This window comes from Chaetodon auriga, chromosome 2 (genome assembly GCF_051107435.1).
Source record: "Chaetodon auriga isolate fChaAug3 chromosome 2, fChaAug3.hap1, whole genome shotgun sequence".
Taxonomy (NCBI): Eukaryota; Metazoa; Chordata; class Actinopteri; order Chaetodontiformes; family Chaetodontidae; genus Chaetodon; species Chaetodon auriga.
Genome location: NC_135075.1, coordinates 403,200 through 429,607, shown reverse-complemented (window position 1 = coordinate 429,607; position 26,408 = coordinate 403,200). Strand labels below are relative to the sequence as shown.

The following is a 26,408-nucleotide window of genomic DNA, read 5'->3' as shown; positions in this document are numbered from 1 at the left end:
TTTCAAAATGAAGTAGTTGAAGAAGAGGGAAGGGAAAAAAATATATATATATATATATAGTCACATTTACATGGTCAACAATTGCTGTTGTCTGCCTCACCTTAGCAGTAGTAGGGATGCCCTCTACTCCCTTGGCCCTTTGCTCAGCTAACTTCTTTGCCAGATTTGCTTTCTCCTCTGATGCTTTATCAGGCATATTGGCCCTATAAATCAACAGAATGGTTCATTGTTGTTGAAAGAAATTTGCAGTGTTTTACAACTTTAATTTTCATGTTGTTCTGATTAAAAGAACTATGTGCAAATTATGAATCAATCAATCTATCTATCTATCTATCTATCTATCTATCTATATACACACAGGCACACACATACATATACGACACACACACACACACACACACACATATATATATACACATATACACACACACACACACACACACACACACAGAAAAAAAAAAAACTCCCTCCTATATATATCTATATACAGTACTGCGCCAAGATGGTGCTGCAGGAATGGCAGCTAGTGACAGCAGCTCCAGCTGTTTTTGTTGTCTTAGTGTGTTTTTCTCACGTTTCTTCCATTACTAGTCTCAGTTGACTGTGCATACAACTAGTGAGACAAGTGATTTATGTTTTACTGTTTTCTGTATTACTTAAATCAACATCGGGAGATCCATTGAACTATGGCTCCATTGTTTATACACGGGTACAGATGAGCAACATGAGCGTAATCCCAGGGGAAAGACTGGAGATCCCCAAGGAAATAAGGAGGAGTGGATAAGATAAGATAAGATAGACTTTATATATCCCAAAATGGGGGGAAATTCACGTTACAGCAGCAACAGGACAGAGTACAAGAAGTCAGAGGACAAAAGGACAAGCAAAATATTGCATAATATTATATACCCTATGGAATTTACAATATATACAATATGTACACCCTTATTTACTTATATATATTACTCATTTAAAACATATAAGTAAATAAGGGTGTACATATTATATATATTGCAGATATAGATATATTGCGGATGCAGAACTAGGGTGAAGTGCTAGGGTGAAGTGCCATGAGAAGAAAAGATCGTACAAACCATCCATACCATCTCTTATTATGGGGAACATTGAGATCTCTCCCTGATAAGATAGAAGAGCTAACAGCGCTAACCAGACTACAGAGGGAGTACTGGGAATGTAGTCTCATGTATTTCACAGAAACGTGGTCAATGGAGCTCACACCACTCGCATTATGCTGGACAACTGCTGCTAATGGCTAACATTGAGCTGTTAGGCATTAGCATTCGGACATATTATTTTCCAAGGGAGTTCTGGCATGTCATCACAGTAACAATGTACATCCCCCTGTCAGCCGATGGAGCAGCAGCATGCAAGCTACTACACCCTGTGGTCTTACAGTTGAAGATATCGCACCCCCAGGCCCTCCTCCTCATCTCTGGTGACTTCAATCACTCCCCTGTCCTCCACTCTCCCTACCTTCATCCAGTATGTTAAATGCCACACCAGAGACAATGCAACACTGGACTTACTGTATGCAAACACTACAGATGCTTACAGTTCATCAGCCCTCCCCCCGCTGGGCTGTTCCAATCACAATCTGGTTCATTTGCTCCCTACATACATACCTTTGGTGAATAAAAAACCACCAACCATCAGAGGAGTCCATTAAGGCACTGAGGGACTGCACGGTGGCACAGTGGCAACACTGTCTGCCTCACAGCAAGAAGGTCCCGGGTTCGATTCTCGCTGCAGGCACCGGGAGTGTGTCCTCCACCACTGCTGCAAAAAAAGAGGGCCTTTCTGTGTGGAGTTTGCATGTTCTCCCCGTGTTCACCTGGGGTATCCTCCGTAAAAATATACCCCCACTAAAAACATGCAAGAAGATCACCACCACCTGACCAATGGTGATGGCGAAGATGGGTCCCCAGGCGCCGGTCTGGCTGCCCACCGCTCCTGGTCTGCCGCGGAGGAGGGACAACCAGGATGGGTTAAAGGTGGAGGACAAATTTCACCTCATGTGCAGTGCGTGCATGTGCATGCGTGTGACAAATAAAGGGGAATGTCTACCCCCGATTCTTCTCTTCTCCTTCTTCTTTGAAGTACACTGACAGTTTGACAACCTGCATCATTGACTACATCAACTTCTGTGCAGAAAACATTGTGTCTACCAGGAAGGTACGGTGTTTCCCAAACAACAAACCCTGGTGTACCCAAAACTGAAAGCATGTACCCTACTGAATGAGAATCAATCAGGGGATAAAAATTAGCTAAGTAGGGTGCAGAGGGAGCTGACAAGAGAGATGAGGAGAAGACAGACACCAAAGACAGTCTGGGTACAATCTGGAGGACCCCCCCCCCAAGCCTCTCCGTAACAACAGATCAGGTGATCTGAGTCATTGTTGCACATGTATCACAAATGTATTACAGATGTCCTGTACAGGAGGAGCCAAAGTCTTACTCGTAGGAGTACGTAGGTCACTGTTAAAGACTGAATGATTGCTTTTATTGCTAAAATTGGGTTTCAATTGGGTCTAGCACAGTGGCAAGAAAGTTCTGCAAAAGATGTCGATTGTATGTTTAACATGACATAATTAACTCATCAGTCACCAGGCTGGAAGGGAGTAATCCCTTCCAGCCTGGTGACTGGGATCTGGCGAATGATCTGATAAGGAGACACTGGCTTTCCCTGCATTGGATATGAGGTTCTGCTCATTACACCAATTGTTATGGTTCGAGGAAAGGAAGGCCAGGACCCAGTTGTGGAGACAAGGAAAATCAGGATTTATTGGGCGAAAGTACAAACCAAAAATCACCTGAACCAGGGAAAAAGCATACAAGCGAGAAAAAACAGAAAATCACCACAACAGGAAAAAGTATCAAAACAACGATGATCAGAAAAAGGGAACTAAGAGCAATTACAAAGTAGCAAAACAAGGAAACTTAAAATCACCAGACAAGTGGGAAAAGCGACTATCAGAATTAGCTGAAAAAAAGGCAACTATGAAAAAACTCACAGTGATAAATAACAGTTTGAGAGAGCGCTGGAAACAGGAGGAGCAGGACTAGAGCCGAGAGAGTTTATGGCAGCGAGCTGCATGCTACGGGGAACAAAGGGAATAGTCTGGCACAGGAGATGAGCATGAGGTGCCTTAAGGAGCCGAGCTGATTAACTGATGAGGTGCAGGTGTGTCTCATGAAGCTCGCTCCCAGAGTAACTCAGCCCGCCTCTCTCTCCCGCTCCAACCTGCTGAGTGAGGTTGGAGGAAAAAAACACAGTATCAGGGAGACGCAATTACCCGAGACCACAGCCATGACACCAATGGCAGTAAATCCATGCATCCATTTGTATGAGGGCACTGTACTTCCTCATACCATGAGGAGGAATTAGCACAGACAGAAGACACCTCACTGACAGAATGTGTTGGAGGGGAGAAGTGTCTAAGTCCCACTGCTTGTCCACAGGGGTACCTCAAGCGTGAGTGCTTGGACCCCTTCTCTTTTCAATATACACCACCACACTTGGTGCAGTCACCCACTCAGATGGCTTCTCACACCATTTATATGTGGACGATACCCAGCTCCTCCTTTCGTTTCCGCCAGACGATCCCACGGTCTCGGCACGGGTATCGCCATGCCTCGCCAATATCTCGGCATGGATGAAGGAACGCCACCTTCAGCTTAACCTGTCAAAGACTGAGCTCCTTGTCATCCCAGCCAGTCCCTTTATACAGCAACACATTAGTATCCAGTTCGACTCAGCTCTCCCCACTCCCACAATCTGCCAGAAACTTGGGTGTCATGATTGATGACTAACTAACTTTTAAAGAGCATGTGGCCTCCTTTGCTCAGTCATGCCGATGTGCCCTGTGCAGCATCAGGATGATCAGACCCTAACTGTCTGAGAATGCAACACAACTCGACAACAAGCGCTGGTACTATCACGCCTCTACTATTTGTAACTCCTTACTGGCAGGACTCCAAGCATGCTCGCGAAAACCCTTGCAGATGATACAGGATGTGGCGTTGTGTCTGGTCTTCAACCAGCGCAAAAGAGCACATATCACTCTGCTGTTCATATCCCTCCACTGGCTCCCAGTTGCTGCCTGCATCAAGTATAAGTCCTTGATGCTTGCCTACAAAACTGCTCCGGCCTACCTGAACTCCCTCATTCAGGTTTGTGCTCCCTCCCTCTCACTATGCTCTGCCGAGGAGTGGCATCTGGTGTTGCCAACTCAAAAAGGCCTTAAGTCTCTAGCTAGACTTTTTCCTTCTGTGGTCTTCACTCTTTGCCCTCTATGCATTACCTCATAGCACTGCCTCTTAGCACCTATGTCCAATTGGACCGGAAATTAGCGTTAAAGCACTTACTCTTATTGTTCTCTCCTGTCCAGAACCTTGCTTGTGATGTATGAAAATCTCATATGTAGTTATCTACGTGCTCCATCAATCTCTTTCTCATCTGGAGCATACTGGAAGCATAGTGAGGGTCATGTTTTTCGACTTCTCCAGTGCTTTTGATACAATCCAACCATCACTGCTCAGAGGGATGCTGGTAGGAGCCAGGGTAGAGTGCCACCCGGCTGTGTTGACCATCGACGACCTTACCAACAGACCACAGTATGTGAGTCTTTGCGACTGCGCGTCCGATGTGGTAGTTTGTAGTTTTCCCTTATTCAAAACTACAATGAAATTAAGGAAGTATAACAATGGAATTTATGCCTCCTATTAGGTTCTTTTTTACCTGGTGTCTAACCTTTATTTTAAACAAATATCACTCAAAACGTGAATAAGCTATGATGAACTATAACACCACAAGTACACTTAAAATGCAATAAAACCAAGTTGGGTATTTATTTGTCCAGCTACACAAAATAAAATGAGGCTTTTTTGTCTCTTCATCTGTTACCTCTATCGAGGTTCTACTATCACACATGCATAACATCTTTAACATATGAACATCAATGATATGTCCTTGAACCGGCACTTTACCGTGGTGGAGGAGTTTGAGAACCCGAATGATCCTAGAGGCTATGTTGTCCGGGGCTTAATGCCCCTGGTCGGGTCTCCCAAGGCAAACAGGTTCTAGGTGACGGGTCAGACTAAGAGCGGTTCAAAAGCCCCTATGGAAGTCACCGGGGCCCCACCCTGGAGCCAGGCCTGGGGTTGGAGCTTGCAGGTGAGCGCCTGGTGGCCGGGTCCCATGGGACCCGGCTGGGCGCAGCCCGAAGGAGCAACGTGGGCCCGCCTTCCCGTAGGCCCACCACCCGCAGGAAGGACCAGAAGGGGCTGGTGCCTTGTGTTGTGGGTGGCAGTCATGGGCGGGGGCCCCGACGACCCAAACCCTTGACGACGACTCTGGCTATGGGGACATAGAATGTCACCTCGCTGGGGGGGAAAGAGCCAGAGCCACGCATGGTCTGGGCTCTGGAACCCAACTCCTTGAGAGAGGCTGGACTCTCTTCTACTCTGGAGTTGCCCACGGTGAGAAGCGGCGGCTGGTGTGGGCTTGCTTATAGCCCACCAGCTCAGCCGTCATGTGTTGGAGTTCTCCCCGCTGAGCGAGAGGTTCGCTTCCCTGCACCTTTGGGTCAGGGATAGGTCTCTCACTGTTGTTTCGGCCTATGGGCCGAACAGCAGTGTAGAGTACCCGGCCTTCTTGGAGTCCCTGGGAGGGGTACTGGAAAGTGCTCCAACCGGGGACTCCATCGTTCTGCTGGGGGACTTCAATGCCCACATGGGTAGCGACAGTCATACCTGGAGGGGTACGATTGGGAGGAACGGCCTCCCCAATCTGAACTCGAGCGGTGTTCTGTTATTGGATTTCTGTGCTAGTCACAGTTTGTCCATAACGAACACCATGTTCAAGCATAAGGATGTCCATCAGTGCACGTGGCACCAGGACACCCTAGGCCGGAGGTCAATGATCAACTTTGTAGTCATATCATCTGATCTTCGGCGGTATGTCTTGGACACTTGGGTGAAGAGAGGGGCTGAGCTGTCAACTGATCACCACCTGGTGGTGAGTTGGATCCGCTGGTAGGGGAGGAAGCGGGACAGACTTGGCAGACCCAAACATACTGTGAGGGTCTGTTGGGAACGTCTGGTGGAACCCGCTGTCAGGGAGGTCTTCAACTCCCACCTCCAGGAGAGCTTTGACCAGATTCCGAGGGAGGTTGGAGACATCGAGTCTGAATGGGCCATGTTCTCCACTTCCATTGCTGATGCAGCCGTCCGTAGCTGTGGCCGTAAAGTTGCCAGTGCCTGTCGTGGCGGCAATCCCTGAACCCGATGGTGGACACCAGAAGTAAGGGATGCCGTCAAGCTGAAGAAGGAGTCCTATCAGGCTTGGTTGGCTCATGGGACTCCTGAGACAGCTGACGGGTACCGGCAGGCTAAGCGTGCGGCAGCTCGGGCGGTTGTTCGGGGAGGCCATGGAGGAGGACTACCGGTAGGCCTCGAAGAAATTCTGGCAAACCGTTCGGCGCCTCAGGAAGGGGAAGCAGCTCTCTATCAACACTAGAGGTGGGGAGCTGTTGACCTCGACTGGGGACATTGTTGGGCGGTGGAAGGAATACTTTGAGGATCTCCTCAATCCCACTGTCATGTCTTCTGCAGAGGAAGCAGAGACTGGGGACTCAGAGGTCGATTCATCCATCATCTGGGCTGAAGTCACTGAGGTAGTTTGCAAGCTCCTCGGTGGCAAAGCACCGGGGGTGGATGAGATCCACCCTGAGTACCTCAAGTCACTGGCTGTTGCAGGGCTGTCCTGGTTGACATGCCTCTGCAACATCACGTGGCAGTCAGGCCGGTGCCTCTGGACTGGCAGACTGGGGTGGTGGTCCCTCTGTTTAAAAAGGGGGACCGGAAGGTTTGTTCCAACTATTGGGGGATCACAGTCCTCAGCCTCCCTGGGAAAGTCTATTCCAGGGTACTGGAGAGGAGAATCCGGCCGATAGTCGAATCTCGGATTCAGGAGGAACAATGCGGTTTTCGTCCTGGCCAGCTCTATACCCTCCACAGGGTGCTTGAGGGTTCATGGGAGTTTGCCCAACCAGTCCACATGTGTTTTGTGGACTTGGCATTCGACTGTGTCACTCGAGTCATTCTGTGGGAGGTGCTCCAGGACTATGGGGTTGGAGGCCCTCTGCTGAGGGCCGTACAGTCCTTGTACAACCGGAACAGGAGCTTGGTCCGCATTGCTGGCAGTAGGTCGGATCTGTTCCCAGTGCATGTTGGACTCCGGAAGGGCTGCCCTTTGTCACCGGTTCTGTTCATTATTTTTATGGACAGAATTTCTAGGCGCAGCCAGGGGCCGGCAGATTGGTGCAGCAGCAGCAGTAATGCAGTCGCTGTATCGGTCTGTTGTGGTGAAGATGATTTACCAGTCAATCTACGTTCCTACTCTCACCTATGGTCATGAACTTTGGGTCATGACCGAAAGAATGAGGTTCCAGATACAAGCAGCTGAAATGAGTGTCCTCCGCAGGGTGGCAGGGTGCGCCCTTAGAGATAGGGTGAGGAGCTCTGTCACCCGGGAGGAGCTCAGAGTAGAGTCGTCGCTCCTCCACATCGAGAGGAGTCAGCTGAGGTGACTTGGGCATCTCTATCGGATGTCCCCTGGACACCTCCCTAGGTAGATGTTCCAGGCATGCCCCACCGGGAGGAGGCCCTGAGGAAGACCCAGGACACGCCGGAGTGACTATGTCACTCGGCTGGCCTGGGTTTGCCTCGGGATCCCACCGGATGACCTGGAGGAAGTGTCCAGGGAGAGGGAAGTTTGGGTGTCCCTGCTCAGACTGCTGCCCCAGCGACCTGGCCCCGGATAAAGCGGGTGAAAATGGATGGATGGATGGTATGCTAATATACTGTGGGCCCACACTCTCACACAAACTCTCTCTGCAACAAACAAAAAAGTAAATAAAACCCCGTTGCAGGCCTGAGTCGTGGCTCGGGAGCGTGGAGGCCTAAAAACTGTAACAGCTGCTTCACTTGTTCTCACAAGCAATCAAAATAAAATGGCACATGCAACTTTATCAGTACTCATGAATCCAGGGATCGTCAGTAAGTGGAAACAGGGCAATGGATGGCAGGCAGAGAATAGAAGAAACAGCAGCGACAGTCTACGGCAGCACACCAGCGGGAGGGAAATCGTTCTCCATAGTGATCCATAGAAGATTTCCAGCTCCTCCCTTACAGTCGCAAAACTCTATTTCCTGAATCACATACATGAGCTAAGCAATAAGTCCATACACTATTTCATGCCGATCTAGCAATAGCTTGTCTTCACCAATTTAATCAAATGCAACGCTAACAGTTCAAAGCAAAGCTAATGGCTATTATGCTAATGCTAACAGCTACTCGTTATTAGCAACACACTCATTTTTACACTTTAACATTTAGTCAACGTATAGAAAAACTCCTATTTGCCTCGTGTAGATCACAAAAAGTCCAACAGTCGGAAAACTGGTCACCCTTAAGTTATGAACATAATTGCTCTCTCTATTACAAAATCTGAGGTTCACTTGACAATGGTAGTTTTCTTCTGCATTTCTCCAAAACACAAAACCTGTTCAGCTTACGACTAAGCCCCAACCCTTTACCTAGGCGAGTACCTGAATTGGCTGTTAGCTTTAGGACCTTCCAATTAAAATAAAGAAAAACAAAGATTGACATTACGCTGCAACCCAAGTTGGACTGCCAGGCTGACTCCACGTGCTGGCTCCTGTACATATCAAATAAACTATGCACATTTACATGAACTCCAACCTTTTGGCCTTTTAACTGTAAAGATTATGACCCTTACATGTGTAGCAGGGCGAGATGCTCAGCCCCGCCCCTAATGCCAGAGTGTGCTGCCTTGCTCTCATTTTCACGTCAGCCAATCACCGTACGAGGGCACTCTATACGAGGGGACTGGGCCATCCAGACTCCCTCTTGCTTTTTCACTTTGAGACCGGCCACTTCCTGTTCGCCTCGCTTCCTTTCCCCACTGCCACCTGCACAGTGTCCTGTAAGGCCATCCCGGGCTGACATGGTGACTCACGCGCCAGTCTCCCAAGCTGTCTGGTTGTCCTCCTCCCACTCCTGCGCAGTGCGAGCGTTCTGCTCCTGCTCAGGTGGTCAAACACCACTCGATTGGTAAGCTAGCCTGATGGCAATTGTTGTCATTTGCACCATCAGTGTGTCAGTCCATAGCCATCAGGGAGGCTTAAACTTGGTTTATTTTGCACAGGTGCTGTGGAACGGAAGCAGCGCCGGGGACCGCTGCTGTTTTGCTGACGCTGTTTTGCCTGATGCTGCTTTGCTTCACGTAGCTTTGCTTCACGTACTGTTGCTTTACGCTGCTTTACGTTGCACCACTCCTGCTTCAATCTACGTCGGCGACTATTTCACACTGCTTTACGCCACGGGGGTTTGCTACGCTTATTGTTCCGCTGTGCCTGGCACTGACCACTTCGCCCCATACAGCGCTGCAACTACAGCGCCAACTAGAAGAGCCCTAATTTTTAGCCCAGTTCCGTGGGGAACTGTTGGGTTTTAAATGTGTGTGTGTGTGTGTGTGTGTGTGTGTGTGTGTTGGTGCGTGTGTGTGTGTGTGCGTGAACGGTGGGGTTCACCCTCACTTTATTTTGGTTGTATTGCTGATTTCGCTTTGTTATGTTCTTCTGATTTTAAGACAGATATAGATCGTTTTGGTTAAGTTGTATTGTGTTAATTTATATTTTTTTGGTGGTTGGTTATTTTATTTCATTCCTGATTTTTGTGAGATTTTAGGTTCTTGGTATTAATTTGATCTGTCATAATTTGATTTATTTTGTTAATCAAATTGCTTCTGTTCATTTGATTGGGGGATTCTGTTTATGATTCTTTTTGTGAGTGTAACCCCATCAATTTTATTTCCCCTGTCCCCCTGCAGTTGCTGAGAGCTGACGGTGGTGGTTCTGGTGTCCTGGGTGGTGGTTTCCCTTCTTTTTCTGATGTGTTGTGCGTCCCCTGGCCTGGGTTTCCCCTAACTAAAGTGTGTGTGTGTGTGTGTGGCTGTCACATGTGACTGAGTTGACCTTAATTTTTTGCTGGATCCCTCACACCCTTGTGGACCCGTCCCCCTGGCGGTAAGCCTCAGCACTGGAAGGGCGTTTATTGTCTTTTTAGTATTTTGTAATAAAGTATTGATTTTTTATCTTTTTTATTGGAAGCACATCTCCTGCCTCATTGTAGAGCAAACCTGAGTGCCTTAATTTGGGGTTTGTTGCTCTAACTAATTCGAAATTCCCGGCGAAATTCCCAAGGTGGCGTCAATGTTATATTAACATTCACTAAACAACTCACCATTCACTCTCCTTCCGCCCTCGTGCCGCCACACGTTTTATACATTTTAACCATATTTATACATTGCTAACTTAATTTTGCTTTTCAAAAAACTATTTACATCCTGATGTTTAAATGAATTTTAGCCAGGGCTATACAACCATCATTGGACGCGTATCACAGAGAAACAAACTGGAATACAGAGAGCTTGTAAACAACTTCGTCGACTGGTGTGGACTGATCCCTCTGCATAAACACCAGCAAGACGAAGGAGATGGTGATTGATTTCCAAAAGAAGGTACCACAGAATACACTGGTGAACATACAGGGCTTGGACATTAAGACCATGGGGGATTACAAATACCTGGGTGTTCACCTCAATAACAAACTGGACTGGACAAACAACACAGATGCCCTACAGAGGAGGGGCCAAAGTCATCTGCACCTGCCAAGAAGACTGATGTCCATTTGAGTGTGTTGGTCAATGCTAAAAACTTTTTATGACTCTGTGGTGGCATTTGCAGTTTTCTATGCAGTGGTCTGTTGGGGCTGTGGAAGCTCAGAGAGGATAGGAAAAGACTTAACAAACTGGTTAGGAGAGCTGGCCCTGTCCTGGACTGCCCTCTTAACACCATCGAGGAGGTGGGTGAGAGGACAATGTTACCCAGGCTGACATCGATCGTGGACAACCCATTCCACCCTCACATGAGACAGTAAAGGGTTTAAGCAGCTCTTTCAGTAACAGACTGCTGCATCCAGTCTACAAGAAAGAATGTTACCACAGCTGGCAGAGTTAGTGATAGGAATTCCAGCTCTTTTAAGAGAGCTGGTTCTTGCTTGGCTTAAAATAGCTGGCTCTTCAGCTCCCAAATGGCTCCTCAGATTTTTTTGTTGCTTAATAATAAGGAACTGGAACTCAACTGGACCTCACTTAAGAAGTGGTAGCCATCATCAAGGCAACATCGCCATCTCCTGCAAGTAACCTTTGCATGGATGAAATGGCAGTGCTTGACATTTAGGAAGCCACAGTTGTGAATACACCAGCTATTCTGTCCTCGTCTGATACGTTGCTGTCAAACTAGACAGATAGTTAACACTTGAGGTGGTCCAATGAAAAACTGAGGCGTGGAAGTTTAAGGTCTTTACTTATATTTCCATCCTTGAACAGCGTAATTGAATCCACTCTCAACATTCTTTGTAAAACTGTAATAAACATACAAAATAAAATCTAATCACTGTTCAGCTCTTTAAAGTATTTACATATTAATTAAACATAATGTACACACCATAAACACACTCGAGAAAACGTAGATACGCCACACTTGTTCGATTAGCAACACTTTAGTCGTTAGCGGCGTACACACTCCACATACACATACTGCTTAACAAGCTAACTCCTTAGCAACTGTGATAACTGTGTAAAGGAACCGAATCCCTAGAAAACACAAACATATACATATCATTCTGCTACTCTTAAACATCACGCAAGCATGTCGGAATGTACTCACAGACATATAGTGTCCCAACATCGCCATGAACGAGGAGTGAACTGCACTAGCGATCTCCCGACTGAAGCAATTAATCTGATGCAGCGCCCCACAGACGTATAACCGAAAAAACCACAAGGTGGCACCAAAGGACAACGCAACGTCTGCATACAGATACTCATCAGATAAAGGTAAAACGAAATGAAATCAGGCTATTTAAATAAAACAAAGTATAGTTACAGTACACCAGCGCTATTACATCTGTGGCCAGGAAATTACCAAAAAAAGGACATACACACATAAAGGTCCACATGCACCAATTTGGCAGTCTGGTGTTCAAAAGAATATGTGCAATGAACAGGAGGGATTCAGAGAAAGGGTATAAAATAGCCAACAAGTACACAGCACAGTACTGTTCTTCCTTCGTCTCCTCAATCTCTAACCAACTCATGAGGAGTATGTGAGAAGTCACATTGCAAACATTGCAAAGGTCAAAAGCACAGGACAAAGCACAGGAAGCATAACCACTTTCCAACTGACTGTGGATTATAAATTTGAGTTTTTCTTCTTCACTCACTCTGCTACATCAAGGATAGGACTTTGAAAAGCCTTAGGGACTTTGGGAGGAGTCGTGAGTTTCTTCGAGTTCCACACCCCAGCAAGAAGGGAAAGGTCACACTGGCCAGAAGACCAATCTCTCTCCCACTTTCCATTAGATGAGTATTAGATCTTCTTCAGATATACTTTAGATTCCGTCTCTGTATTTGTTGATTTTATATTTGTTGATACTTGATATTTGTTGATATATTTGTTGATTTGACTTTAAATCGAAATTTAAATTTAAATCTGATTGAGCTGTTTGCTTTCCCTTGTTTAATATATACATATTCAATTGCGAATAATCAATCTGAAGTTAATGAATAAGTGACTTTCCTTTCCTTATATAGTTTTTTGATGGTAGTAAGTAGTAGTATCTGGGTAGGCATGTCTCCTCACCACCAGCTTAAACAGTTTTCAGATTTTCAACCTGCTAGGGTAATATTCTGTAGGACTGAGAACCGGACCCTTTAAACAGAGAGCTGGTCCAGTACTTCCTGTACAGGGGTAACTCGTGATCTTAACAGATGGTAGGGATGGTTTATACTGTTTATACTTTGCTCCAGCTCTGCATCCCCTCTTCCTTCTCCTTATTTCCACGGAGATCTCCAGTCTTTCCACGGGGAGTACCTTTGTGTTGCACAGTGCCAACAGCTGTTCCAGAGTGTGAACAATGGAGCCATGACTGAATGGATCACCCAGTGTTGTTTTAAATAGTCCAAAAATTACTTAAAAGCATATCACTAGTCTCACCAGTTGTCCATCCATAAGTGCACACAATCAACCGAGACTGACAAAATGACCACACAAAAAGCACAGACATACCAAACCAAAGAGAGCTTAGAACTGCTGTAACTAGCTGCCACTCTTGCAGTGCCATCTTAATGAGGTGTCTAAAGGGAGCTTTGACCTCATATATGCCATGTTAGTCGCTCTTGAGTCTTCAAATCTGTAATGTCTGTGCAGCTGTTAATGGTTTGTTTTGGTCTTCTTTGTGTTTATGTTTATATTTTGCATTGTAAAGTGATTCTGTCTTTTATGTGCAACAGAAAAGGAACCTGCTGTAAACCATTTTTAACAGTGTCAGGCCACTTTAACTGCAACATATTTTAACATCTGTAATGTTGCTTCTAATCTTTTCCCCTATAATAATAATAATAATAATAATAATAATAATAATAATAATAATAATAAAATGAAACATAACTGATTTGATTTTTCATCTAGTTGAGAAGAGTAGGTCTTTATTCACTATATGTCTGTTTGAAAAATGAATCATAAACTACTTTTTCCATTCATTAGAAAGATTTTTCTCTAAATGTTCCGTTTTTTCTTCTTTACGTCATTTCTATTAAATCCTGTTCAGATGCTTAAATCTCTCTGAGTCAGGTCAAAATATGGTTTGATGTTATATTTAGATAGCAAGTCTGCAGCCATGAAAAGATGGGCTTTGATGAACTAAATGTTTCACTTTTAACATTTAGGAGGACTTACCTGAGTGCTTTCTTGCGTTTTTTCTCCTCTGCTTTCTCCTTCTGTGCCAAAGTCAGAGATTCAGCTTCTGCCAAATTATCCACAGCAATGGCAAGGAAGACATTTAAAAGGATGACTGAATGACAGGGACGTCAAAGATTATGACAGTGGTTTTAATTCAGCTGCGATTGTCATGGTTGGAAGTGTTGGTTAAAGATACGCACACATTGTAGAAGGATACAATTTCCACAGACAAAGAGGATGATGAAGTAGATACTGACTAGGATACCAGGCATGCCTGGTCCTCCATGAGCCATGATGCCATCATACATGACAGCATTCCAGTCCTCACCAGTCAGGATCTGAAAAAAAATATAATTACACATCACTTTAAATATTAACTAATATTAACTATTTTGAATAGCTATATAAGCATGGGATTCTCTTGGATAATTTAACAATACTGAAGAGTTGTGTTTCTGCAAATGAGAACACAATTCAAAATCTTACAATATTTTAGTTTTGAAACATTCGGGTTTTTTTTTTTCATTCATTTATGATAAGTAGTTCTACTTAGCTGCATGGGGAAGCTCATGGTGGACTGACCCACAAGTTCTGCCAATGCAGTTGTTGATCTTACTACTGATAGTTCAACCAGGCCCATTCATGTTTTAGAGGAGCTTCAAGTAGCCCACAGTCAATTCCCACAGCATTTTTACTTTCTGAATAGTGGATGCCAAGAAAAGAAAAACTCTTATACCTGGAACACAGTGATGAGGGCCTGGGGAAAGCTGTCAAAGGTGCTGCGTGGTTTAGGTTGGTTGGAAAAGTTGAACTTCCCTCCAAACACCTGCATACCCAGCAGGGAGAAGATGACAATGAAGAGGAAGAGGAGTAGCAGTAAGCAGGCAATGGAACGGACCGAGTTCAAGAGGGAAACCACCAGATTACTGAGTGAAGTCCAATATCTAGGGAACAAAAGATTATTTGAATAAATTATCTGTTATTCTGCCAGCTGTGTTCAATCATAAAAATGAGCTCCAATAGAGAATGTGTGACTTATATTTGTATTTATTTTTGGTTTCAAATTACATAGTTTGCCCCGTAAAGAGCACTGAAAATTTTGTTTTCCAACTGCAAAAAAATACAATAATAGCAATTTGGTTTATTATTTGTTAAAATGCTCCACAACAGGAAATGAGGAGTCCATTTCATGTTACAGCAAAGACAATGATACTGAATGGAGCCCACATTGTCCATCTTCATTCGCATTCTCTTCTGCCTTAAGATGTAACTGGGTTTATACTTTTGAAGCTTGACGTAGATATTAACACAGCAAGGAAAACAATGATTGCAGCCACACAGAGATCATACACACAGAGATGAAGCATATACACCAATGCCTGCATCCGCACCAAATTACAGGTTAACATTAGGTATCTGGAACTTTGGAAACCAATATTCATTATGTCAAGGTAACCACTGCTTTTTTAACCTTGTCCTCAAATAATGAATTAACCCTAAAAATGACGGTGTCACAATGGGAGCCTAATTGCCAAAGACCCTTCACATTTCTAATTTTTATTGTGCACTACACCAAATAAATGTATTTGATCTACTCTTTATCATTTGGTTACCTCAACAGATATTGTTATACACTTCAAATTGCTCTTTCCTTATTGCAGTAAACTCGAAAGATAAGCTAAAGCCAACACTGTGGCATATAAAAATGAATCAATGTCCTGTTTTATGTCAAATTCGGTTACATAGATTAAATGGCTCATTCATCAAGTGAAGTAAAAGAGAAGGAAAAATGTAATACTGGTATCCATGTTTCTCATTATACATAAAAAAAGAAAAAAACAAAAAAGAAGATTTAAATCAGGCACATTCCTCAGTAAGTCTTCTTATGCATTCATAGTCATTAATTTATCATTTACTATTTGATGATGAATTTAGTATTTGATTTATTGGTTTGGCTGATTTGCTTTTGCCTCTAATCTCCATGGTGATGTCTGACATAATGTAGCCTCTTTTGTTTTGTTTTTTTTTGTTGTTTTTTTTAACATCAGTTTATAATCTACAGTCAACACCAAACAAAAGCAATATTAAGACTAAGGTTTTGGTCAAGGTTTTATATGAGCCACATACACATGGTGTGTACTCTTCTTTGAGATAACTCATGATCAGTAATCACAAAAAAATAGTAAAACCTAAAAGAATTACCTGATAACCATTATTCAATTGTGAAACACAAATTTGATAGTAACAACTAGGACAGATTAGCTGGTTTGGTAAACAAGTCTTCCCATTATATTTTCTTGATGAAGACTTGCTGTGAGGGTCTCTTTGTGATCAGGTCAGTGAAGGACAATAACCATATCTGTAACTACATACACATTGGAAAAGCTATGTCACCTGGTGACTTTGAGGAGTCGAAGCAGGCGTATGCACCGCAGCACAGAGATGCCCATGACTGACATGACTCCCATGTGGACAAGAATGAGTTCCGCGATGCCAGTGGACACCACAAAGCAGTCAAAGCGATTGAAGAGAGACATGAAGTAAGCGGGCAAGCCAAGAGCGTACATCTTCATGAACATCTCAAGGGCAAACATAGACAGCAGTAGCTTATTGGCATTGTCTGTTGATGGTGGATGGTGGTGGTGGATGTGAGGTCAACAGTATGAAGAGGAAGGAAAAAGACAGAATGAGGGATATAAAAAGACAAATTGAGAGTTATTCACTTGTTCTAAGATTGTATCAGTAATCAACAACATGGAAAATCCAAAGTTTGTAGCATGCCACGTTAATAATTTTATACATTTTGAATGGCTAATAATCATTTGTTACATTTGAAAACAGTTTTAAGTGATTAGTTATATTTATATTGCATTAATTATATTTTGCAGAAAATAACAATTCATTGCTCTATTACAATCAAAAAATGTGGAGCATGAAGAATCTCTTACTGAATCAATTCCGGTTCCATTTCCAATATTTGTAAATTACCACACTTACAAATAAAACTAGACCTGTAGGAAGGTATTAATAGGGTTCAAGCCCTTCGTGGAAGTTGGCTTGTGGAGGCAATGCAAGTCAGGAAACATGTAATATCACTTTGTGTACCTGGAGGAAAGATTGTATTAACATTCCCATTGTGTGTGAATTTTGATGTTTAAAAGATTGGCAGAATATTTGGGGTTTACCTTTCCATGCTTATTGGCAGGACTTGCTGCCCCAGTAGGGGTGATGAGGACAAAGTGCAAAACAGTGATTTGGATAAATGTCAAATTCAATTATGTTTAGCCTGGCCATATAACAGTTTAACTGTTGGTGATAAAATGAAAACAAATCGCACGTGAACTCACTTCAGGAGTACTGTCAATTATTTTGTTGACTTTTTTTTTTTTTTTTTTAATGTGTATACACTACAAATTACAGGAAGATATTGAATAATATAGATAGCATACAATAGACTCACTATCTGAACACCAATCCAATCACTTAATATATACTATATCTAGAGAATGTCTTGCCTGTGGCAATGTAGATGCTTACTGATTTTGCATATACCGAAAAATATAGTGATGGACTGAGTCATTAACCTAGATTTCCATACAAATCCATGTCTTTGATTATAAGATGTAAACTTTCACATTTGTGGTGCCCCTTGAGATAGAATCTAGACCGTGTAGCAAAGGTCAGACCCACCATCTAAACATGTGTACCAAGTTAAAATAATTTCAGCCAGTTTTTATTTATGAGCATTTATGGTCTTAAATTGAGCTTAAAGACACAGGTCTGAAAAAAATGCATAATTTTAAAATGAATTTCCATTTGGAAAGTATTGAATTGTCAAAAATTGGATTCTGAGAAAATTACAAATTGATTTTGAGAGCAGATGAACACTAGATCAAAGATGCAAATGAATAATAAAAAATAGGTAATAATTTTAACTCTAGGTCTAGCCATTTTTGATTGTTACTAAGCCTTTTGAGGCTAAGAGTGTAATTTTATGTGCCTGAGTAGTGGATGGAATTTGTGATACATCAGCTGAATTTGGTGACTTTTGGTCTTACAGTTTTTGCTGCATGAACACTTTTATTAGAGAAGAATAACAAAGAAGAGGCCAATGCAGCAAGAACTGCACAGACTTGTACAATGGGGAAACAAAACAACTGCTTCACAAGCACATGGCACAGCACAGGAGAGCCAATACAGGTCAAGCCTCTGCAGTCCACCAACATCTTAAAGACACTCATTTGAGGACAATAATGTACACATTTTGGCCAGAGAAGACCAATGGTTTGAAAGAGGAGTGAAAGAATCCATGTACATCAAACTGGAACAACCATCCCAAAAGAGAGGAGGCAGTCGATGACACTATTTATCAGCCACTTACAATGCAGTCATGAGATCCCTCCTCAGGTCCATGGTGGTGGTTATTTGTGATGGTTTGATCCATGGCCTTGGCAGTCCATATGCCAAAGTATTCTTGGGCAAGATACTGAACCCCTGATGCTGTGCCATTGGTGTGTGAGTAGATAACACTCATAATGAGCAGGTGGCTTAGCTGCCATATGAATGTGTGCAGGTGAACAGGTAAATGCAGACTTGAGTTGTAACAGCGCTTTTCTAGTCTCTTCAGACTAGAAAAGAAACTACAAATACAGTCCATTTACCTTTTGCCTCATGACTCACATAAAGACTATGTAGGTCAATGACTCACCTGTGGATGTATATGGATTCCCCACCAGTTAGTTAGAACGTGAGGTCAAATGTCTTCTAGCAACTCAAGCAAGTCCAGCTGCCTTTGTAAAGCACTTGGTCTAACTCCAGATTCCTGACAAATTTTAGGCGAGCAGTTTGACTTATGTTTTCATTTTGACAGGTTTGTGACCTATTTTGACGACTTGTTTGGGTTCAGCATAAGATAACATCAGACTTTATTAATTCCATGCTGAGGAAATGAAATTGTTACAGCCAGCAAAGTATGAAAAGAGAAGCAAAAGAGTAGAGCATAGAGAAATCACGACTATCCAGTTATATATATTTATATTATGTACAACATTGTAAGAATACTGTGGCCATTTTTGACAATATACCACTGGCTTATTGAAATACACGAGAAAAATACTGTTGCATTAAAAAAACAACAACATTGAATTGCACAAGTTAAATATGAATACTAAATGCAATGTTTGTACTATTGCACAGTAGAAAACTGCACAATATGTAATAGATGAGAGCATATGTTAGTATAAATAACAGTAGTGCAAAAACAGAAGGCCTGTGATGTTGTAATGGAAAAAAAATTCAAGGCAGTGCTACTGTCCACATGTTCTATGCTGCCAGCTTTCACAGGTAAGTCCTTTATGGGTGAGATATAGAATATCTCTGCCATGTTGTCTCTGCTTTTTCTCTGCAACCTGAAGCTGACCACAAACCTGCTTGACAGTACTATCTGGCCAGACTTGGAGTGAGCAGGCAATCACCACCTCTGCTTGCCATTTTTCTTTGCATGAGTTTGGAATTATTTCAGTGTGAAGGAAATTTCCTTCTTTGTCCTCATAGGTAATATGACAAACTCTCTGCTAAGGAAGATGACACAGACAGCTCCAGTATTATGTTTCATTTGCTGTCACTAAAAGAAAGCTGACTAATGAAAACTGTCAGGTATTAAACACGGGATGAAATGCATGAGGCATGTAAGTTGTGTAATACTCTGACCTTGCCAATCTGTGAGTCTCTGAGACTGCTTATGGTGTTCCGTTGCAATAGCCAGCGTATTGAGAAAGACGAGCACGATCACCCACCAGTAGAACAGTCTGGACTTCACATACACTCTGCATTTATGGCGTAACAAACGATTCCACTTACGAGCCAGTTTGCTGCACAAAAGGGGAAGAAAGACAAGTTGAATTGAAAGAAATATTGAGTCTTCATAGTAAGATATCATGACTTTTCAATGACTTTGATAACCTCCATTGTTTTACGACCTCCTTTCCACCCTAAGCTTCTAGTGTTTGCTAGAAGCACTGAAGTACAAATACCTTCCAGGGCCTAAACTGCAGAGGCTACCAGGCCTTAATCTGTAGCAGGCATATACTGAAGAAAGGCATTTCTTTTTGTGTATTTGGTCATATTTTAATCTTAAGTCTCCTTGTGTTCTGATCTGCTTCCATTTATCCTGTTAAATATTTGTTGCAACATTATGTTAATACAAACTCAAAACAAATCGTATCTGTTTCAAATTAAAAGCGCATTGGAAATGTAAATTACGTATAGTTGGCATGCACAGTATTATGTGACAGGCGCTGGGAGTTTATCCACCCATTTTTTTCCTGTATTGGTAACTGGCCTTCATTTGTATTTTTGTTTTATTCGAATACTTTACTTAACTTTTATTTTAGGAAATATAGTACATTCCTATTCCTTCCCCCAATCTCTTTGAATTATTAGTTTTTCTTTGAAGCATACAGTTGTACATCTCTCGAAGTTAAATGGTATTGGTAATTCACCTCAAGAAAGGAGGACAGGAGGGGGCACAAAGACCACATCCTCACAGAAAGGAAGATTGTGCGGGAGTTCTGGTGCACACTGACATTTACAAAAGCTTTTCACTACAGTCATGTTACGAGAGGAAAAACTTGATTCATGATTGAACCTTTCTGTCCTACAATCGTGTTTTCTGAATTTTTTTCCTTAACTTCAATGAAATGACACTGAAATCTACCACCAGCATTTACTGAATACAAAAGCAGAATTGCTAAAATTTGATGTTCATGAAAACACTTGAGTCACTCAAAAAACTGCAATTATGAGATTAATGGAAAAAAAATTACATTTTTGTTAATGACACACAAGACCCTTCCAATGGTATCCATACGTACTTTGCACACTCTTCTTAAATCTGATTATTATCAAATTCCTGAAAATAATTTTTTGCTAAACTTAAATGTTCCAAAAAGTAACGATCACCCAAGGACATAACTTTAAAGAGGACAAGCACACTACTGACTAGTAATAGATGATCAGCTGCATTATGTCCATTTTGCTGGCACTTTCAGTCTTTGATCCTCCATTTTCCATGGTCAGCAGGCCTGATGAGAAAGCACAGACATGCACACATCATAGCTACATAGTTCTATAATTCATGTTAGAAAGCAGTCTACATATGCTACATAGGCCTTATCAGGCTTGCAAACTCAAGTGGGTTAAAAAAGTCTCCAAGCATGTGTGATTAATTGTGTTATTCTTTAAGCAAAAACAGCAAACACTGAAACATAAATTCAATTAATAAAATCAAGTAAATATGAAAAGATATTTGTGGTTTTGGACAAACAAATTAAAGTGACAAAGGTGGTTTAAAGACATCACCTTAGACTCCAGGAACTGCTTTGGGAGGACATTGTTTTAACATTACCTGACAATTTATAGACCAAACAGTAAAAAATAATTGACCGATCAACCGACAATTTTTGGTTTGGAACAAGTCCATCACTTAGCATTGTGCCATTAAAGTGTAACACAAGAATGAATAGGAACAAATTTTGCTCCACAACACATCACATTTAGTGTCGCTGCACCAAACATAGCTAAAGTTAAATTGCATTTGACAAGTTAATGTTACTCAGTTCAGCAAGCAACATTAAAGTAAGAGCAACTGTTAGGATCTGGACTTTTAAGTTTTGTTATTTCCTGATTTATTTTTTGGCCATCCCTTGTCTGTCAAAGTTTACTTTCTGTGTTTTCCTGCCCTTGTGATTGTTTGATTGTGTCCACCTGTGTCTAATTAGTCTCCTCCCTTGTCTATTGAAGTCAGTAGCTGTGTCCCAATTCAGGGGCTGCATCCTTCGGAGGATGGATTTGAAGGCCGCTTACGTCATAACGCTGCGCGAAGGCTGTCCCAATTCGTCCAAATTCGAAGGATCCTCCAAATGCAGCCGACAAATGCGTCCTCCTTTTCCCTGTATTTGGAGGATGCGTCGCTACTATCCTTCACGGCCTCCCATATCCCAAGATGCTTTGCGCACCGATTGTTTTTTTTAATAATGGCGACCTGTTGATATGAGGAGCTCAGTTAACAGTTAGCCTTATTAAAACTCTTCACTTACAAATGTTACAAGCTCGCATGTCAACTAATATCTTATTTTGGGTGAATACTCGATTGTGATTGGCTGCAGGGTCTCCGTTAAAATGTGTAGCCTGATTGTTCTAAATTATTGCGCTGGCTCAAACTGCAGGTTCTGTGGCCAGAGCCGGTTACCTTGGCAACGCGTCACAACGAGCGATATTAAATAGTCCACTCAGCGGCCTCTTGTGAAAAACTTACGATGTTAACGGTAAAAAAACAACATTAACGTATTAATAATTGATTTAATATTTATTTCTTTCGTAAGTGACCATGGTATAAGCGGGATAACGCCCTTCGAGGTGTCCATTATCAGAAATGAATGGACGACGAGGAGGCGTGAACCGTCCGACGCGAAGCTGTGAAGATATTCACATCAGGTGAATTTGTAAGTTGTATAATAGGCTACATTTCGCACAAGCGATAGGAGCTGTACGGGCGCATCTCTGCACCCCGTACGTGTGTTTTTCCCGGGTTAGGAGGGAAGAAGCTATGACGTCGTGACGCAATCAGGACACGTTCCGAAGGCTAGACCGTCCCATTTACCGACAGTTGATGCGGCCGACGGAGGATCCTCCGCAGGACCCAGCCTACAGAGACCGCGTAGGCTGGGTCCTCCGAAGGATGCAGCCCCTGAATTGGGACACACCTATAGAGTCTCCCTTTGTCTTTGTCGCATCATCCCCTTATGTGTGCCCTTCCCTGTTCCCTGTGAAAGTTGTGAGTATTTCAAGTCTTGTGTCTGGTTTCCCCATTTCTGAGATATTGTCGTGTTTCCTTAGATCAGCATTCTTGTTTTTGGATTTAGCCTTGCCTTTATTTTGTTAAATAAATCTTCTGAACTGCTTCCATCCAGCTTCTTTGTTTGTTTTTTACACCAGCCACAGAATCGTAACAGTAACTGAAAATAAAGGGGCTCATCACAGTTTGGTATGTGATACGAACCCAACCTATGTCCTATGTTTGGACACCCGATAGATCAACAATAAGGTTTCATTTCCAATATACACTTTGTTCATTTTGTCTTTATTGGACACACTATACTGGATATTGAATAGAAAAGCTAATCAGTGGGTATAAGCAAGTATAGAGGTGTAATGAAATCATAGGCAATAGAATCAAGTACAAGGTTTTATAAGCTGAGCTATGTTAATGGAAAACAATTTATGATCTTGGGTGCAGAATCAAGCAAGTAATTTTCCACTAAGCAGCACCCAAATATGAGGAAGTCACGTACGCACTTAAATGAGGAAGTTGTGTAGGCTATGACCAGTGGACTGTACCAAACCATGGCAGGGGCCAAAAGCTTCGTGGAAAATTACCAATAGGAAGTGCAGTAGAGAGGAGGGATTAAGAGAGAAGTGTATAAAATAGCCAAAAAAGGAGAGAATGAGGTTCTTCTTCCTACATCTCCACAACTCAGCCCAACTCAAGAGAAGGAATATGTGAGGAGCCTGACATTGCAAAGGAGGACTACTTACTCAAGAGGACACCGCAGAGGAGAAATAACCATTTTCCAAATGACTGTGGATTATAAATTGGAGTTTAAGTTCTTCTTCACTCACTCTGCTAAAGTGAGGATGGGACTTAGGGACTTTGTGCAGAGTCATAGGTTTCTTCTTTCCACATTTCTTCAGAAAAGTTTTCCACCGTAGCTACTGGGTCTAAGAATACCTTTAATCCTTAAGTAAAAAATGTATATGTTGCTGAAAGCTGCAAAAACAAATGGATCGGGTATTTTCTAGATATTCCATTAAACAGGCATTCTATTCTCTGTCTTGTGTCACACTTCTGCTATTGGAGGGAGAGTCTTACCCTGTCCCTCCTGGTCATTGTCCATGACCTCAGCCTGAGTGATCCACTCCATATAGCCCTTGACATCCTCATCCAGCTGCTGGGTTTCCCTCAGCTTCTGAAACTCCCCACGGGATTTGGCTTTCTCTCGCTCTTTTGTGAACTCACTAGTAGGACAAAGTAAGAAATAATGTGAAGAGCAGACAAAAGATGGTGAGCAAAAATGGACAGTGCAAAGACTATATCATGACTATGCAAAAGAAATAAATGAAACAGTAATAGTCAGATGTAGGGTATTCCTACCCACTGAGCACACCCAGAACCAGGTTAAGTACGAAGAAGGAGCCAACCAGGATGAGTGTGGTGAAATAGATCCATGGCCATTCCATTCCTATTGCATCATTTACCTGTCAGACAAAACACAGAAGAGGTTGGGCTATGTTTTGCCAAGCATACCATGCTGCCAGCCAATCACTATCAAAGCAAGTCTCAAGTTGCAAAGGTTCATGACATGCTAAGCTGTGCAGGCATGTCATCATGATGTGATCAGGGTTATCTTGGTTTGGGCTTGGAAATTAAAATTTTAAGTAACTAAACAAAAAGCTTGAGCTCATGAAGTAAGATGTGGGTATTTACCAGGCAGTGGGGATCTGACAAAAGATGCTGTTGTCTTGGGTGACCGAAGTGTAGAATCCAGTGTTTATGGAGCTTGACACATGGTAGGGACGAAAAGTCAGGATATCTCTGCCTCCACTGCATCATTTTTTTTATTTTTATTTATTTTTTTTTTGACCATTTTTTAAACCTCATTCTAACTTTACGGGCATTCAAAACTAGATTGCTTTAAATTTGCTTTACTCATTTAAATTGACTGCATGTTCTAACTAGTGCTGAAATACTGAATGCTGTTGACAATATAAAGAATATTTATTGGCCAGAAGCCTAAAGTAGGCCAAGACAATCATAAAATCAGCTGTTTTCCTTGTCTATCTGATATTTGTAGTACAAATTCATATACTGTTCACACTGAGGAAATATACAGAGGCCCACTTAGTGCAATAAATGGCCACGAGAGGCAAACAGATATACAAAGTCAAAAGCAGTCTTTTGAAACTTTCAGTTACTGTATATTTCTTAGTATATTTATAGAAGTAAAACAAGAACAAAAGCTTCAGCTACATGGACTTATGCACTTTATTGGTGTGCAGGCACAGTGATTGTCACCATTCAGACTCTCTCAAACAGGTAAATAGTGTCCGCTACAGATTATCAGAGAGCCCCAGTTTAGCTCCAACTTGCTTCTTTTACACATGCAAAAAGACATTCAAATCCAGACACACAATTATGTTCTCTGGCCTACGCTGTTACTCTATAACCACAGACTAGCTATTGTTGCTGGAAACACTAGAGACTGGGACCGGGATCAATTGATAATATTGTGAAGCGAATGTATGAAATAGTTTATTAGCTTTACTAAAGTGGATTTAGTGTTAAGTTACTATCTAAAGACCCAGCACACCCACACTGGTGACCTCTGCTCATGTTGATGTGATTTCTTGCATAGCTACACTATGCTTGGAATTACGTGAGGTCACCAAATTGAATGTCTTAATAATAATAATAACAATAATAATAATAAAAGTACAAAAGCTAAAAAATGTTAATTAACAGAGAGAGAGTGAGAAAGGTATCAATCAAGCACAATCTGTACACGCCCACATGGTCCTGAGAAGATATCTACTAAGGTACAATTAGTGAAAACACCTGCATGGGTGGATCAAAGTGGTGTATTAAAACAAAACGAACAACTATCTATACCAACGCTATCTATACCAATTTGCTTTTACTCTAGACTAATACCATACCCAGTAAAGGACATCGGTCCACCCTTGTGTGGTGATACACTGGTAGACAGTCAGCATGGAAAACCCAAGGTTGTCAAAGTGGGTGATTCCGTGGTTTGGACCTGGCCAGCCAGCTCGACACTCTGTTCCATTGATTGTGCAACGGCGACCATTTCCTGCTTGGGCACATGGAGCCGGCTTCTCATTCTCCACTGTAGCAATGATGTCTGAAGGCCATAAAAGGGTAATGGTGACGATTAGGTGGATCTCTCTGTGTGTATGAGTGTATATATATATGTGAAGTTAAATAGTCCCACAAATATCATACACATGGCAGCAAATGCACTTATCGGGCTTTTTCCCTCCCAATGCTAAATCCACCTAAACTCAGCATTGGTCAGAACAGAGTAAAAATCCCATACTCTTTATTTCTCTAATTAAAATGCATAAATGGAAATGAATGGGATCACTCTTCCATGTCTAAGGGAATGTTCACACCAGTATTGTAGTTTGTGAGGTCTAAACCCAAGGAATAAAAATGATAGATTGTTTCCTTACAGTTCTGGTCTGGTTAGGTTTAGGAGTAAATGTGAAGTTATGAAGACTGCCAGGTAACTCGTTCCTTGGACAGTTTTGGCAACTGTAATCTTGCATCATCAATCCATTATTGGAACCCACATGGGGTAATCTGATAGAAGTCTATGCAGCACTTCAGTGCTTCCAATATGTATAGAGTATTTATGTAAGAAC

At 42.4% G+C, this 26,408-nt stretch overlaps 1 protein-coding gene across 1 annotated transcript in view; it reads right to left on the bottom strand.

The window, feature by feature from the left end:
• The window catches only part of LOC143335425 (dihydropyridine-sensitive L-type skeletal muscle calcium channel subunit alpha-1-like), a 236,725-nt gene that overhangs the window by 144,322 nt on the left and 65,995 nt on the right, over positions 1-26,408 (bottom strand). Inside the window, exons 6-15 of the mRNA XM_076754846.1 lie at positions 25,680-25,885; positions 24,118-24,221; positions 23,836-23,981; positions 20,908-20,989; positions 19,617-19,777; positions 16,302-16,527; positions 14,644-14,851; positions 14,125-14,245; positions 13,905-14,019; positions 101-203 (exon numbers count right to left, since the gene is read on the bottom strand). Of these exons, the coding sequence (XP_076610961.1) occupies positions 101-203; positions 13,905-14,019; positions 14,125-14,245; positions 14,644-14,851; positions 16,302-16,527; positions 19,617-19,777; positions 20,908-20,989; positions 23,836-23,981; positions 24,118-24,221; positions 25,680-25,885 (1,472 nt within the window). The remainder of the gene's footprint in view (positions 1-100; positions 204-13,904; positions 14,020-14,124; positions 14,246-14,643; positions 14,852-16,301; positions 16,528-19,616; positions 19,778-20,907; positions 20,990-23,835; positions 23,982-24,117; positions 24,222-25,679; positions 25,886-26,408) is intronic.